The 16,401-nt window shown below is 47.2% G+C and overlaps 1 protein-coding gene across 2 annotated transcripts in view; it reads left to right on the top strand.

Annotated features, from left to right (window-relative positions):
* The window catches only part of GPATCH1 (G-patch domain containing 1), a 56,271-nt gene that overhangs the window by 19,058 nt on the left and 20,812 nt on the right, over positions 1–16,401 (top strand). The window contains exons 8-11 of one of the 2 annotated variants that reach the window (XM_053607530.1): positions 440–587; positions 7,654–7,733; positions 12,734–12,938; positions 15,371–15,667. In XM_053607530.1, coding sequence (XP_053463505.1) covers positions 440–587; positions 7,654–7,733; positions 12,734–12,938; positions 15,371–15,667 — 730 coding nt within the window. The remainder of the gene's footprint in view (positions 1–439; positions 588–7,653; positions 7,734–12,733; positions 12,939–15,370; positions 15,668–16,401) is intronic. The other variant, XM_053607531.1, reaches the window with a different exon arrangement.

Raw genomic sequence — 16,401 nt, 5'->3', positions numbered from 1 at the left:
TAGTTATTTTGTCATTTCATTATTACCTTTTCTTTTATACATTTTTTTCTATCCTTTTAATAAGCCGTGAGAATAGCCGTGGTCTGCAGAGCCTGGTTACCCGGGCCATCCACAGGCCACACAGATCAGTAGATGAACTTTTTCCCTTTCTCCTTTGGGAGGCCCCCTCTCTGCTGCCTGGGTGTGCTCTTTTCTCCTCCTGCTCTTGTGCCAAGTCCTCCTGCCATGGCTGCTGCAGGGGCTGGGCTGACCCGCACGTCTGGCCGCTGTTTTCCAAGGGGCTGGAGTGTGTGTAAAGCTGGAGCCCCTACTTGCTTCTCTTGATGACCTTGAGGTGCTCGTGTGGTCTCTTCAGTCACAGCCTTCCAGCAGCTTTATCCTTCAATGTAGGCGCACCTGAAACCTGTAATTGCTCAGCTGGAAACCTTGTCTTTTGAAGGCCTTTGGTGTAGGTGCCCTGGAAGAAGAAGATGATGACATCTATGCCACAGAAACTCTGTCCAAGTATGACACTGTTTTGAAGGACGAGGAGCCTGGAGATGGACTCTATGGCTGGACAGCACCCAGGCAGTATAAAGGTCAGAAAGGTAATTCCACAGACCCACACTCGATTGTAGGACCAAGTGCCAGGACATCAGGGCAAGGGATCACCAGGTTGATGCTGGAGTGTCACTGCTGTGGGGCAGGCGCTAAGGGGTCAGAGATGCAGGGTGACAAATGAAGCGGAGAGGCCAAGGCCAAAGCCAGCCCTCAAGACAGGGCTGCGGCAGGGAGGAGGAAGAAGTGTGGAGTCAGAGACATGATTAGATGGGCGGGTGCCTGTGTTGCTGATCAGAGCTGGCAGGGGTCAGAGGGAAGCTCTCAGAGCTGGAGGAAGTGGGCGGGTGGCCAGAAGTCTAGCTCAGCCTGGGTGGCAGGTGCACCCACAGCCTGCAGCAAGGTGGGCTTTGGCATCCAGCCTACCTCCTCCTGGAGGCCCTGGCCCGTAGGCAGCTCTTGTTGAGTTAAAAGATGGATATCACTGAACATATTTAATTTCAAGTCTGAGTCTGCAGAGATTGAGACCCTATAGTGCTAAGCCATGATTTAGTCTTTCTTTCCAGAGCAGGTCTCTGGGGGAAGACAGTCGAGTGGGTGTTAGTGGCATGTCTAGTGGAGTCAGTCACACCTGAATGTGGAGCCTGGCTCTGCACTGCTCACATGTGTGGCTGTGGGCAAGGCTCTTAACTTCTCTGGGCATCAGAGTCCTCATTCATAAAGCGAGGATAAAATCTACTCCAGAGGATTGTGTGAGGACTAAAGGGCATAACTTGGTATTGGGCATAGTATCTGGCCCAAAGACTGAATACATGGCACCTTCTGTCCCTTGGTGTCTGAGCATTGTGCCATCAGCAGTCTCTCCTGCAGGCCTCATAGATATGCTCACACAGACACACTGGTGCAGCGATGTGGATGCATGGCGCCCCCTGTCTCTCCATATCTGAGCACTGTGCTGTAGGCAGTGTTCTCCTGCAGACCTCATAGATCATGCTCACATAACGAAACTGGTACAGGCCACTGCACACCGAAGCTCTGTGGTATGTACAGCCTGTTGCTCCCAGGCCACAAACCTGTGCCTGTGTCACTGGGCTGAGCACTGTAGGCCACTGTAACTCAGTGGCAAGTATGTGTGTATCTAAACATACCTAAACGTAGAAAAGGCACAGTAAAAACATAGTATAAAAGGCCCAGGGTGGTGGCTCACAACCTGTTATAATCCCAGCACTCTGGAAGGATAAGAAGGGAGGATCCCTTGAGCTCAGAGGTCTGAGACAAGCCTGAGCAAGAGCAAGACCCTGTCTCTACTAAAAATGGGAAAACTAGCTGTGCGCTGTGGCGGGTACTTGCAGTCCCAGCTACTCTGGAGGCTGAGGCAAGAGGATCTCTTGACCCAGGACTTTGGGGTTGCTGTGAGTGATGATGGTGCCACGGCACTCTACCCAGGGTGACAGAGTGACACTGTCTCAAAAAAAAAAAGTGCTATCAAAGATAAAAAATTGTACACACCTGTGTAGGGCATAGGGCTTGCTGGCCTGGGAGTTGCAGGCCAGGAATGACTCAATGAGTGAGCAGTGAGTGACGGTGAAGGGCAAGGGCACCACTGTCCCCACTGCAGACTTGATAAGCACTGTGCACTTAGGCCACAGTGAATTCCTAAAAAGATTTTCTTTCTTTAATAATATCATAAATTAACTTTTTTTTTGGAGAGAGAGAGTCTTACTCTATCACATTTGGTGGAGTGCTGTAGCACTGTAGCTCACAGCAACTTCAAACTCCTTTTTTTTTTTTTTTTGGCAGTTTTTGGCCGGGGATGGGTTTGAACCTGCCACCTCCAGCATATGGGCCCGGTGCCCTACTCTGTTGAGCAATAGGTGCCACCCACAACTTCAAACTCTTGAGCTCAAGAGCTCTTCTTGCCTCAGCCTCTCAAGTCGCAGGGACTTTAGGTGCCCACCACAATGCCTGAATACATTTAGAGACAGGTCTGGCTCTGGCTCAGGCTTGTCTAGAACTCCTGTGCACAGGCAATCCACCTGCCTTAGCCTCCAAGAATGGGCTCAGCCTCTGCTCCCGGGCTATAAATTAACTCTAGGCTGCTTAACTCTTTTTTGAGACAAAGTAAGACTCTGGGTAGAGTGCTGTGGTATCATAGCTCACAGCAACCTCATACTCTTGGGCTCAATTGATCCTCCTGCCTCAGCCTCTGGAGTAGCTAGGACTTCAGGAATCTGCCACAATGCCTGGCTAGGTTTTCTATTTTTAGTAGAGATGGGATCTCACTCTTGCTCAGGCTGTTCTCAAACTCCTGAGCTCAAGCCATCCATCTGCCTTGGTATCGCAAAGTGCTGGGATTACAGGTATGAGCGACTGCCCTGGCTAGACTGCTGTAACTCTTTTACTTTGTAAAACTTCTTTTAACTTTTTGACTTTTTTGCAATGATACTTAGTATAAAACATAAACACATCGTACAGCAGTACAAAGATATCTTCTTTTTTTTATTATCCTTATTCCATAAATTTTTTTTTTCTATTTTTTACTTTTTAAGCTTTCTTCTTGAAAACTAACACACAGGGCGGCACCTGTGACTCAGTGAGTAGGGCGCTGGCCCCACATGCCGAGGGTGGTGGGTTCAAATCCAGCCCCAGCCAAACTGCAACAAAAAAATAGCCGGGCGTTGTGGCAGGCGCCTGTAGTTCCAGCTGTTTGGGAGGCTGAGGCAAGAGAATCGTGTAAGCCCAAGAGTTAGAGGTTGCTGTGAACCGTGTGATGTCATGGCACTCTACCCGAGGGCGGTACAGTGAGACTCTTGTCTCTACAAAAAAAAAAAAAAAAAAGGAAACAAAACTAACACACAAACATCCACATCAGCCTAGCCCTGGGCAGGGTCAGGATAATTAACATCACCATCTTCCGTCTACACATCTTGCCCACTGGAAAGTCGCCAGGGGCATTCACATGCATGGAGCTGTTATCTCCTCTGATAATAATGCCTTCTTCTGGAATATCTCCTTAAGGTCCTGCCTGAGGCTGTTTTATAAGTAGGAGTACACTTTAAAATAAGGATAAAAGTAAATAAATAAATGAATAAAATAAGTATAAAAATATATTATAGTATACACATAATTTAGTAACATAGTCACTTACTATGGTCATCAGGCTTTATAGACTGTCCCTAACGGCATGTGCTAGACTTTTATAGCTGGCCAGCCCAGTGGGTCTGGTGACACCAGCATCATCACAAACACGTGAGCAGTGTGTTGACTCAGGTGACGGGAGTTTTTCAGTTTCATTATAACCTTATGGGACCCCCGTCATAGACATGGTCCATGTTGACTCAGTTGTGAGACGGGACTGTAATAACCACCACCCAAACAAGGAGAGAGCTGAGATAAAACCATCTGTTCATACGTTTTTAGCTGTGTTGAAATATAGTCTCATCCAACTTTTTATTTATGTATTTATTTATTTATTTATTTATTTTTTTCTTTTTAGAGACAGAGTCTCACTTTATCACCCTTGGTAGAGAGCCGCAGCGCCACAGCTCACAGCAACCTCCAATTCCTGGGCTTAGGTGATTCTCTTGCCTCAGCCTCTCGAGTAGCTGGGACTACAGGTGCCCGCCACAATGCCCAGCTAGTTTTTATTGCAGTTTGGCCGGGGCCGGGTTCAAACCCACCACTCTCGGTATATGGGGCCAGCGCCCTAACCACTGAGCCACAGGCGCTGCCCTGATCTAACTTTTTTTTTTTCAATCTAACTTTTTTAGATTATCAAATACTTCTAAAAGAATATACATGTTGGCTGGGTATGGTGGCTCAGGCCTGTAATCTCATCACTCTGGGAGGCCAAGGCCTGTGGATCACCTAAGTATAGGAGTTTGAGACCAGCCTGAGAAAGAGCAAGACCCTTTCTCTACTAAAAATAGAAAACCTAGGACATGGTGGCTCATCCCTGTAATCCCAGGACTCTGGGAGGTGGAGGCAGGTGGATTGCCTGAGCTCAAGGATTCAAGACCAGTCTGAGGGAGACCTTATCTTTGAAAATAGCCGGGCGTGTGGTGGGCACCTGTAGTCCCAGCTACTCGGGAGGCTGAGGCAAGGGAATCGCTTAAGCCCAAGAGTTTGAGGTTGCTGTGAGCTAAGACACCATGGCACTCTACGGAGGATGACCAAGTAATACGCTGTCTCAAAAAAACAAAAAACTAGCCAGGCGTTGTGGTGGGTGCCTGTAATCCCAGCTACTTCAGAGACTGAGGCAAGAAGATCGCTTGAGCCCAAGAGTTTGACATTGCTGTGAACTATGATGACGGCACTCTACCTAGGGCAACAGGGTGAGGCTCTGTCTCAAAAATACATTGATAATGGGCGTTTGGTGGGCGCCTGTAGTCCCAGCTACTTGGGAGGCTGAGGCAAGAGGATTGCTTAAGCCCAAGAGTTTGAGGTTGCTGTGAGCTATGATGACACCGCACTCTACCCAGGGTGACTCTGTCTCAAAAAATTAATTAATGATATCATATCTGTATAACATCAATTATTAATTATGTTAATTATCAACATGTTATATATTGATATTAATAATATAATGTGAATTATATAATTATTCATGATATATAATAACATATATATTTAAATCTGTCTCCATAGCCAAGTGTTCTACTTTTTAATTTTTTTGCAGTTTTTGACCGGGCCGAGTTTGAACCCACCACCTCTGGTATATGGGGCCAGCGCCCTACTCCTTTGAGCCACAGGCACCGCCCCAAGTGTTTTGCTTTTCCCTTTCATGACACCTTTGTCCCTGGTTGATTTGATCCCATCCCTTGGGCAGGGCCATCCCCTGCACCCCAGCGCTCCCATCTCTCTGCTGTGGCCCTCGTCTCCCTGACCCAGCTGCCTCTTCTCTCCTACCCCAAAGCCATGACAGCTATATAGTTCTAATTTTTCTATTAAAAAAAATTTATATATGTATATATTTTATATTGTTTTTTTTTTTTTTTTTAATTTGGCCGGGGCTGGGTTTGAACCCGCCACCTCCGGCATATGGGACCGGCGCCCTACCCCCTGAGCCACAGGCGCCGCCCTTTATATTGTTTATTATTATTTTTTCACCATATATTATCCCCTTTATTTTTTATAGAGAAAGAGAATTATTTTTCTATGCACAATTAGGTCTAAATCCCTTAATAGAAATACAGAGAACTAAAACAACTCTCAGCAAAATAAAATCAATAGCATTCCAGCTGTCCCCAGTCTTGAGTGTTGTCTGCCTTTATGTTAAATCAACAGTTCTCTTATCTGCATAGTATTATTATTATTATTATTATTATTATTATTATTATTATTTGAGATAGATTCTTACTTTGTCATCCTCGGTAGAGTACCATGACATCTCAGCAACCTCACACTCTTGGGCTCAAGTGATGCCTTTGCCTCAGCCTCCTGAGTAGCTGGGACTACAGCCACCTGCCACAATGCCCAGCTATTCTCAAAGATAAGGTCTGGCTCTGGCTCAGACTGGTCTTGAATCCTTGAGCTCAGTTAATCCACCTGCCTCCACCTCCCAGAGTGTTAGGATTACAGGCATGAGCCACTGCGTCTGGCCTTTTATTTATTTTTTTTTTGGCCGGGGCTGGGTTTGAACCCGCCACCTCCAGCATATGGGACCGGCACCCTACTCCTTGAGCCACAGGTGCCGCCCGGCCTTTTATTTTTTATTTTTGAGACAGAGTCTCTTCTCTGTTGCCCACACTAGAGTGCTGTGATGTCACCCTCACTCACAGCCACCTCAAACTCCTGGGTTCAAGTGATCTTCCTGCCTCAGCCCCCCAAGGTGCCTGCCACAACGCCCAGCTAGTTTTTCTGTTTTAGTAGTGACAGGGTCTCTCTCTTGCTCTGGCTGGTCTCCAACTCCTGATCTTAAGGGATCCTCCCTCCTTGGTCTCACAGAGTGCGGGGATTACAGGTGTGATCTATAGAGGCCTGGCCCTGACTGTGCTTTTTCATTCACTGAATCTATGTTTTACTCAGTCTCCATAGTTGATTTTGAAATTGTTCTTCCTTTGTTCCATGATCAATAGGGTTATAATGAATATTTTTATGGTTCTAGCTTTATGTGCATCTGTTTTTTCAAAATTCTTCAGAATAAATCCATAAAAGTGAAATTTCAGGGTTTCAAAATACCAAGCATATGAAATTTAATTCCAATGACCCTATAGAATTTTAGGAATTGTAGAAACTGGAAGAAAAGTTCAACATGGGTTGAAGTACAAAGAATGACGTGGTGGGGTGAATTACTACGTGGTGCTACTGTGCTACCCGCCGTTAAGATCCTTAGCTCCTCACACCAGGGGTGTTCCTGCTTGAGGACTGAGCACCTTGCTGGCGTGAGCTGTGGTTATCACGCGGATGGGGCTGTTTGGTGCTCAAAGCACAATTCATCTATGTGGACTTCCAGATTTGATCCCTGAGAACCAAATCAAAGGGCCAGTCAACGGGCTTGTCTTCATGACCAGCAGACACCCTCAGCTCCAAGTCAGAGGGCGTTGATTGCTCAGTTTCCTAAGTTTGTGATCTTTAGCCCTTGTTAGAATTTAATTTGAGAAAAAGACAATAATGCCTTTTAATTTGTAGTAAGATTAGATTGCAGCCTGGCCCGGCTGTGTTGGCCTTGTGCCCTATTTGGATTGTTGCTAAGAAACGCGTGAGGTCAGCTCCTCACGGTTTGCACCCAGCTCACCTCACTGTCAGGGTTTCATTTCCACCCCCAGTTGCCCACATGGTGGCTTTTCTAGAGATTGTTTACTCCATGGAGACTATCCTTTGGTGTCCCTTGACTTAGAAACTAAGGTGCCTTTTCTAGAAATAACTTGTCCTTAAAGGCCGCAGCCTCATGTCCTGGGTAGCCTCATCTGCCGAGGGTGGTGTGGGCTGGGCCACTAGTCACTGAGTCAACAGAGGTGTGATGGCTTAATGTGCCGTTCTTTCTTCCTCTCTGAGCGAGAGCACGTATGACACACACTCTTACTATTTACATTCTGGGAGATAAAAAGCCGACGTCTTTTGTCTCACTCTAAGCATCTCCACTTCTGGAATTAATCAATGACATCATTTTTGTAGAACCAGAGAGAGATCTTCGATACATTGGCAAAATTTTGGATGGATTTTCCTTGGCTTCTAAACCTTTATCTTCTAAGAAAGTAAGAAAAAAATTTTTTTTCTTTTTAAACTGGGTTGATGTTTAAAATATTTGCTCCTATGTACTCTGGGTTATTATATTAACGATTGAAAATGAATTCTGTTTTCAAAAACCAACAGCTTTACTTCTTGATGTATAGGTTAAAAAAAAATAAAAGACAGCCTAGTTATGAGCGACTGTGTATGAAAACAGTCTGCATTAGAAATGCCAGCCGCCACGGTGTGTTCAGAAATCCAAACTTCAAGTGAGTGATTATTTCTATTAAGTGAGACATACACCAGAAATTGGCTCAAGAATAAAGTTAATATAATTATAGGGGCAAAAGCAGAAAATACTGAAAAAGCACAGTAGCCCCAGCTCTGACTCCTGCTAGTCTGAAGCTGTGTGGCCACGGGCTCTGCACTCCCCAGCAGGGGCTGAGCTGAAGAAAGGGAATCCAAGCGCAGGTGGGGAAAGTGCTGAGGAAAGCTCCCTATCCCTTTCCAGTCTTTTCTTGAGTTTTTAGTCTCAGGCCTGGCAGTGCTGTTTCCTTAACCCCCATCAAAGCCACCTGCTTGTAGTCACATGCTCGGGGGCAGTTGGGATGCTGGACAGCTCAGCCTTGTCATCAATCCTGTTTCTGATCATTCCACCCTTTGATGAGCTTTTTGTTGTTTATTTATTTATTTATTTTTGAGACAGAGCCTCAAGCTGTTGCCCTGGCTAGAGTGCTGTGGCATCAACGCTCACGGCAACCTCCAACTCCTGGGCTCAAGTGATTCTCTTGCCTCTTCCTCCCAAGTAGCTGGGATAACAGACACCCGCCACAACACCCAGCTATTTTTTGGTTGCAGCTGGCATTGTTATTTGGCAGGCCCAGGCTGGATTCAAACCCACCAGCTCAGGTATATGTGGCTGGCGCCTTAGCTGCTTGAGCCACAGGTGCCCAGCCTGTTTTTTATTTTTTGAAGACAGAGTCTAACTCAGTCACCCTGGGGTAGAGTGCCATGGCATCGTAGCTCACAGCAACCTCAAACCCTTGGGCTCAAGCAATTCTCCTGTCTCAGACTGCCAAGTAGCTGGGATTACAGGCACCCACAATGCCCAGCTATTTTTTTTTTTTTTTTTTTGTAGAGACAGAGTCTCACTCTATCTCCCTTGGTAGAGTGCCATGGTGTCACACAGCTCACAGCAACCTCTAACTCTTAGACTTAGGCGATTCTCTTGTCTCAGCCTCCTGAGTAGCTAGGACTACAGGAGCCTGACACAATGCCCGACTATTTTTTTGTTGCAGTTTGGCTGGGACTGGGTTTGAACCCGCCACCCTTGGCATATGGGGCTGGCGCCCTACTCACTGAGCCAGGGGCACCGCCCCAATGCCTGACTTTTTAGAGGTAAGGTCTCGAACCTGAGTGCGAGGATTACAGGCGTGAGCCACTGAGCCTGGCCTGGCTTTTTGTTTTGATTCACTTTGGTAACTACCTTGAAAGCTCAGCCTGGGGTTTTCCGGAATAGGGGAGGCCTACGGGCAGCTGCGATCTGTTTCATCATCATAGTCAGTGTGTTGTAACAGTGAGCAGAAGACATTTAGAAGGGTGTTACGAGCATAGTGAGCTGCTGTTACTCCTGGAAAAATCAAATACATTAGAAGAGAATATGGGTCTTTTTCATGAATGAAAAGGAAACATAGGGCAGCACCTGTAGCTCAGTGAGTAGGGCGCTGGCTCCATCTACTGAGGGTAACGGGTTCGAACCCAACCCCGGCCAAACTACAACAAAAAGTAGCTGGGCATTGTGGTGGGCGCCTATAGTCCCAGCTACTCGGGAGGCTAAGGCAAGAGAATCGCCTAAGCCCAAGAGCTGGAGGTTGCTGTGAGCTGTGACACCATGGCATTCTACCCAGGGCGACAAAGTGAGACTCTGTCTTAAAAAAAAAAAAAAAAAGAAAGAAAGAAAAAGTAAAGGAAACATAGCTGGAAAATAGCAAATAAGTACTCACTTAGGTTCAGGGATAAATAGAACTAAATCTTAGCCCCAGGTAGCACCCATCCAGTGAGCACGGCAGACACCCAGGTGACAGTGTAGGACCTGGATGGAGAGACCCAGTGCTGGGGCTCCTGGGGAGCTCCTGGCTGGAGCAGACACCCAGGTGACTGGTGTAGGGCCTGGGTGGAAAGACCCGGTACTGGGGCTCCTAAGGAGCTCCTGGCTGGAGCAGGCACCCAGGTGACAGTGTGGGGCCTGGGTGGCGAGACCCGGGGAGCTCTTGGTTGGAGCAGGGCTCTGGGCAGGAATGACTCTGAGGAGGACTGTCACCCAGCCTTTCACAGATGTCTGTGTCTGTAGAGCAAACAGAGCAGTGATTTGGCAGAGGGAGAGAAATGCTTTCCATCTAGTGGTAGAGATAAAGAGTTGTAGAGATCCTTCCTTTGTGCCTTGCTTCTCTGGAATTTTTTTTTTTGAGACAGAGTTTTATTTTGTCACCCTCGGTAGAGTGCCATGGAGTCATAGCCACAACCTCACGCTCCTGAGCTAGGCTCGGCGCCTATAGCTCAGCAGCCAGGATGCCAGCCGCATACACAGAAGCTGGTGGGTTCAAACCCAGCCCAGGCCTGCCAAACAACAGTGACAACAACGACCAAAAAATAGCCAGGTCTTGTGGTGGGCTCCTGTAGTCCCAGCTACTTGGGAGGCTGAGGCAAGAGAATCACTTAAGCCCAAGAATTTGAGGTTGCTGTGAGCTGTGACACCATGGCACTCTACTGAAAGGGTGACATAGTGAGACTCTGTCTCAAAAAAAAAAAAAAAGCCTGCCTGGGCCTCCCTGAGTGTGATGATCACAGGTGTGAGCCACCGTACCCGGCCTAATGCTCCTTTGGTTTTTTGTGTGGCCGTGACATAAGAGTGGTTTTTGGCTGATGTGGGAGTCTGTGTGTTTTTTTTTTTTGCAGTTTTTTGGGCTGGGGCTGGGTTTGAACCCACCACCTCTAGCATATGGGGCCAGCGCCCTACCCCGTTGAGCCACAGGCGCTGCCCAGGGAGTCTGTGTGTTTTAAGAAGGTAATAAGGCTAAGATGATTTTATTTTATTTTATTTTAATTTAATTTAATTAATTAATTTATTTATTTTTTGAGACAGAGCCTCAAGCTGTTGCCCTGGGTAGAGTGCTATGGCATCATAGCTCACAGCAACCTCCAATTCCTGGGCTTAACCGATTCTTTTGTCTCAGCCTCCCAAGTAGTTGGGAGTATACGTGTCTGCCATAATGCCTGGCTATTTTTTGGTTGTAGTTATCGTTGTTTGGTGGGCCCAGTCTGGATTCGAACCCACCAGCTCTGGTGTATGTGACTGGTGCCTTAGCTGCTTGAGCTATAGGCATTGAGACTAAGATGATTTTAAAAATAGGATTTTTTGGGGGGGGCGGCGCCTGTGGCTCAGTCGGTAAGGCGCCGGCCCCATATACCAAGGGTGGGGGGTTCAAACCCGGCCCCGGCCAAACTGCAACCAAAAAATAGCCGGGCGTTGTGGTGGGCGCCTGTAGTCCCAGCTACTTGGGAGGCTGAGGCAAGAGAATCACTTAAGCCCAGGAGTTGGAGGTTGCTGTGAGCTGTGTGAGGCCACGGCACTCTACCGAGGGCCATAAAGTGAGACTCTGTCTCTACAAAAAAAAAAAAATAGGATTTTTTTTATGATGATAATACTACACTTTTATGGACTTTCTTTGTGCAGTTGCTAATCCATGCTGCACCTCCTAACCACCGGGTAGGTGTGGGAAACTCAGTTCTATCATGCTTTCTGGGAATGGGACGTGGGCATTAGTTGGTGAAACTCCTCAAGTGAGTCCACGGTGCCCTGGGACTAAGAGCCATAGGTAGAAAGGGTCAGGGCTTTGCTGCTATAGCGTTCAGAATTGAGTCTGCCTAAAAATCTGGAAAACACTACAGAATGGAAAAACAAATACCACGTGTACTCACTGTTAATTGGAACTGATGGATGAGCACTCATGTGTACAGAGGGGAGTAAACCTCAGCGGGAATCAAGCCGAGGGGAGCAGGAGATGGGCAGAAACCCACCTGAGGGTGCAGTGAGCAACATCTGGTGGCCACGTTTATACTCGGACTCTAGCATGACAGATGTGACCTGTGTAAGCAGAAACATCTGTGCTCCTGTAATATTTTGAAATAAAAAAGAAAGTCAAAATCTAGAAAACAGCTTAAATAGGTTGGTCCTAAAATATGTGTGTGTTAGACCAAGAGCAAGGGAGACCATTTAGTTATTATTTTAAATTGTCTAATACTTCCCTTTGACTTTTCTGTTCTGCTATCATTATTGCCTGTCAGTATTACAAATACTCAAATTTCCCAAATGTACTTCAATTTCAGTTCAGTCAGCTTCTAACTTAAAAATACTGGCTGGACATGGTGGCTCACACCTGTAATCCTAGCACTCCGGGAAGCTGAGGCGGGTCGATTGCCTGAGTTCAGGAGTTTGAGACCAGCCTGAGCAAGAGCAAGACTTTGTCTAAAAAAAAAAAAAAAATTAAGAATACTTTGGATCGGGCGGCACCTGTGGCTCAAGGAGTAGGGTGCCGGTCCCATATGCCGGAGGTGGTGGGTTCAAACCCAGTCCCGGCCAAAAAAAAAAAAAAATACTTTGGATCAAAAAATGAGACCTAAAGCTTCAATTTGGAACTGAAATATCAGAAAAAGAAGATTTGGAATTTAAACATAACTAAAGTTATTCTTTTATCTGTGAAATTGAATTGTAATTTTCCAAATTTTCCCCTCTATCATGAGCCAGCTCTGCACATACCCTGATGTCTCTGTCATGCATGCAGAACTTGCATGGTAGCATCTATCTGTGACCACTGGAAGAAGGTGGCTCTGACCTGGAGGGGGTGCTGGCTGGACCCCTGCCAGGCTCTTCCAGGGCCACCTCCCTGCCACGAGGTAATGGGTTTTCCTGGTTAACTCAAAAGTGATCTTCATACCTGTATTTTCTTTTTTCTTTTTTTTTTTTAAGATTTATCCACCCCCTCAGTTGCCAAGAGACTATCAGCCGGTGCATTATTTCAGACCTGTGGTAGCTGCAACCTCTGAGAACTCCCATTTACTTCAGGTGTTATCAGAGTCAGCTGGAAAAGCAATACATGACCCAGGGACACACAGTAGGCACCAACTGAATGCGTCCAAAAGGGCGGAATTGCTAGGAGAGAAACCTGCTCGAGGTATGTGCTGGGAGATTGAAATCATTACATTTAACATAATGGCAGTTACCAACACCACAATGGAAAGTTACTGTTTTCCCACCGAAGCTTTTTACACAATTTTGTCTTCCCAACAAATAACATTGTTATTGTAAATGGGAATAATGTTGTTTATTGTAAATGGCTTGCCTAATAGCCTATGTATCCCTTAATTCTTATGCTTTCTTTTTCACCTTCAGTTTGGATGATGTCATTAAAACATAGCCCTTGTTGTGAGCGCAGCTATTTCCAGACTTTTTTTTTTTTTTTTTTTTTTTTGTGTAGAGACAGAGTTTCACTTTTTGGCCCTTGGTAGAGTGCCATGGCCTCACACAGCTCACAGCAACCTCCAACTCCTGGGCTTAAGCGATTCTCTTGCCTCAGCCTCCCGAGTAGCTGGGACTACAGGCGCCTGCCACAACGCCCGGCTATTTTTTTGTTGCAGTTCGGCCGGGGCCGGGTTTGAACCCGCCACCCTCAGTATATGGGGCTGGCGCCTTACCGACTGAGCCACAGGTACCGCCCCCAGACTTCTTTTTTTTTTTTTGAGACAAACCCTCAAGCTGTCGCCCTGGGTAGAGTGCAATGGCATCACAGCTCACAGCAACCTCCAACTCCTGGGCTGAAGCGATTCTCCTGCCTCCGCCTCCCAAGTAGCTATGCCTACAGGTACCTGCCACAACGCCTGGCTATTTTTTGGTTGTAGTCATCATTGTTGTTTGGTGGGCCCGGGCTGGATTCGAACCCGCCAGCTCAGGTGTATGTGGCTGGCGCCTTAGCCGCTTGAGCCACAGGCGCCAAGCCTGTTTCCAGACTTTTGATAATTATCTGGGAGCGTGGTTGAGACCGGGCCACGTGTACCTTCATCTTCCCTGTGCAGCCTAGGGAAGAATGCTTTTGTTCTTTATGGGACAGAGCCGGGTGGCTCTTCTCCCAAAAGCCCAAAAGGACTGAGTGTGTGTGGAAGCTGCAAAGGCCTCTAGAGTCGTGTTGGGTGCTGCAAAAATACCCACTCTGAGAGCTCTGAGAGGTGGACTTGACTTCCCGGGGCTCGTGCTGGGTGTTCTCCTTTACGTGGGGAGCCAGGCAGGTTCTCAGATACAGTCGGCACACAGAACTCTTGGTGCCCGCCTTCCTTCTCCAGCCTGCTCTTTGTCAGTCTCCCCATCTTAGTAAATGGTACTATCAGTGACTCAGATTAGAATGTAACACCCCCGTCTTAGTAAATGGTATTATCAGTGACTCAGATTAAATGTAACATTCTGATTTTTTTTTTTTTTTTTTTGAGAAGTCTTACTCTGTTGCCCTCGTGCTGTGGGGTCATAGCTCACAGCAACCTCAAACTCCTGGGTTCAAGCAACTTGTCTGTCTCAGCTTCCTGAGTAGCTGGGACTACAGGTACCTGCCAAAATGCCCAGCTAGTTTTTCTATTTTTAGTAGAGACCGGGTCTTGCTTTTGCTCCCAGAGTGCTAGGATTATAGGCATGAGCCATCATGCCGAGCCCAGCCCAGGTTCCTCATCCTTGGACCACTCACATGCCCTGTAAAATGTCCAAATGTTAACCTCCAAGCTGGCTACCATAGCTCAATGGTTAGCATGCCAGCCCTGCACACCAGGGGTGGTGAGTTCAGACCTCTCTTGGGCATCATTAACAAAATAAGAAGAAAACAACAAGGCTCGGCACCCGTAGCACAGCGGTTGCGGCACCAGCCACATACATTGGTGGGTTCGAACCCTGCCCGGGCCAGCTAAACAACAATGACAACTATAACAAAAAATAGCCGGACATTGGGGTGGCACTGGTGGCTCAGTAGGTAGGGCGCCAGCCCCACATACTGAGGGTGGTGGGTTCAAACCCAGCCCCAACCAAACTGCAACAACAAAAAAATAGGCAGGTGTTGTGGTGCCTGTAGTCCCAGCTACTTGGGAGGCTGAAGCAAGAGAATTGCTTAAGGCAGGAATTGGAAGTTGCTGTGAGCTATGACGTCATGGCACTCTACCGAGGGCGATAAAGTTAGACTCTGTCTCTAAAAAAGAAAAAAAAAAAAGCTGGGCATTGTGGTGGGTGCCTGTGATCTCAGCTGCTTCAGAGGCTGAGGCAAGAGAATCACTTAAGTCCAGGAGTTTGAGGTTGCTTTGAGCTTTGACACCATGGCACTCTACCAAGGGCGACAAAGTGAGACTGTCTCAAAAAAAAAAGAGAAGAAAACAACAGATGCTAACCTCCGTTTCTGCCAACTGGAAGACGGGAGTCTGATTATTTTGTTAGTATCTCCCAGGGGTGTATGAAACACGGAACGTGAAGTACTCATCTCCAGTTATGCCAGTTTGTGACGGTGAAAATGTATGGCGGAGAAGTGTATATATAGCTTTTTTCTGATACTTTTCATTTCTTATTACTGTTTTTATTTAGGCTCAGCTACGTCAGTGTTGGAATTTCTGTCTCAAAAAGACAAGGAGAGAATCAAAGAAGTGAAGCAGGCCACTGACCTGAAAGCTGCTCAGCTCCAGGACCGGGGTCTGGCCCCGAGCGCCCCAAGCAGCAGAGCTCAGCATCCCCCTCTGGATGTTGGGCAGTGTTCTTGGCACATGCCACGGGCCAGTGGGACAGCCGCTGCAAGAGCTAGCAACTTCAAGCCTTTCGCAAAAGATCCGGAAAAGCAAAAACGATACGAAGAGTTCTTAGTACATATGAAAGAGGGCCAGAAAGGTGGGTGTGAGGCCTGGCTCTCCTGAGTCTCGGCCAGGGATGGGTCGTGTCATCCCCGGTCTCGTCCTTCATCCCGGTTTGAAGGTGGGATGTCCTGCTCTGCCAATGTTTTGGCCTCATCCTGCTGTGAACAGTGCAGAAGTTTCAGGCCCCAAGTCTTGACCTCAGAAAGCAAGAACAACTAGCTTTTGTTTCTCGACATCTCAGGCCCCAAGACTGCTATTTAAGTAGAGAACATGCCTACACCTTGGCTATGACTGTTGCTAGATTATAGACCCTACTTCTCCTCTGGAAGCGCCACCTCTCACGTTTCCCAGCAGCATCACCTCTACTTTACCTTAAGAAGCTAACCATGTAGTTCTAAATCATAGTTTAGATTTTTTTTTTTAGACAGAGTCTCACTCTGTCACCCTGAGTAGAGTGCCGTGGCGTCACAACTCACAGCAACCTCAAACTCTTGGGCTTACGTGATTCTCTTGCCTCAGCCTCCCGAGTAGCTGGGACTACAGGTGCCCAGCACAGCTCCTGGCTAGTTTTTCTATTTTTGGTAGAGTCGGGATCTGTTGCTGAGGCTGGTTCAGAACTCCTGAGCTCAAGCGATCCGCCGGCCTCAGCCTCCCAGAGTGCTGGGATTATAGGCGTGAGCCACTGCGCCCATCGCTCAGTAAAAGCATCATTTTGAAGGAAACGGCATTATCACCTGCTGATGGTCTCCCCCTTGATATGCTCAGGGA

This window comes from Nycticebus coucang, chromosome 10, assembly GCF_027406575.1.
Source record: "Nycticebus coucang isolate mNycCou1 chromosome 10, mNycCou1.pri, whole genome shotgun sequence".
Classification (NCBI taxonomy): domain Eukaryota; kingdom Metazoa; phylum Chordata; class Mammalia; order Primates; family Lorisidae; genus Nycticebus; species Nycticebus coucang.
The sequence above is the reverse complement of the archived record's forward strand: the minus strand, read 5'-3'. Positions and strand labels throughout refer to the sequence as shown.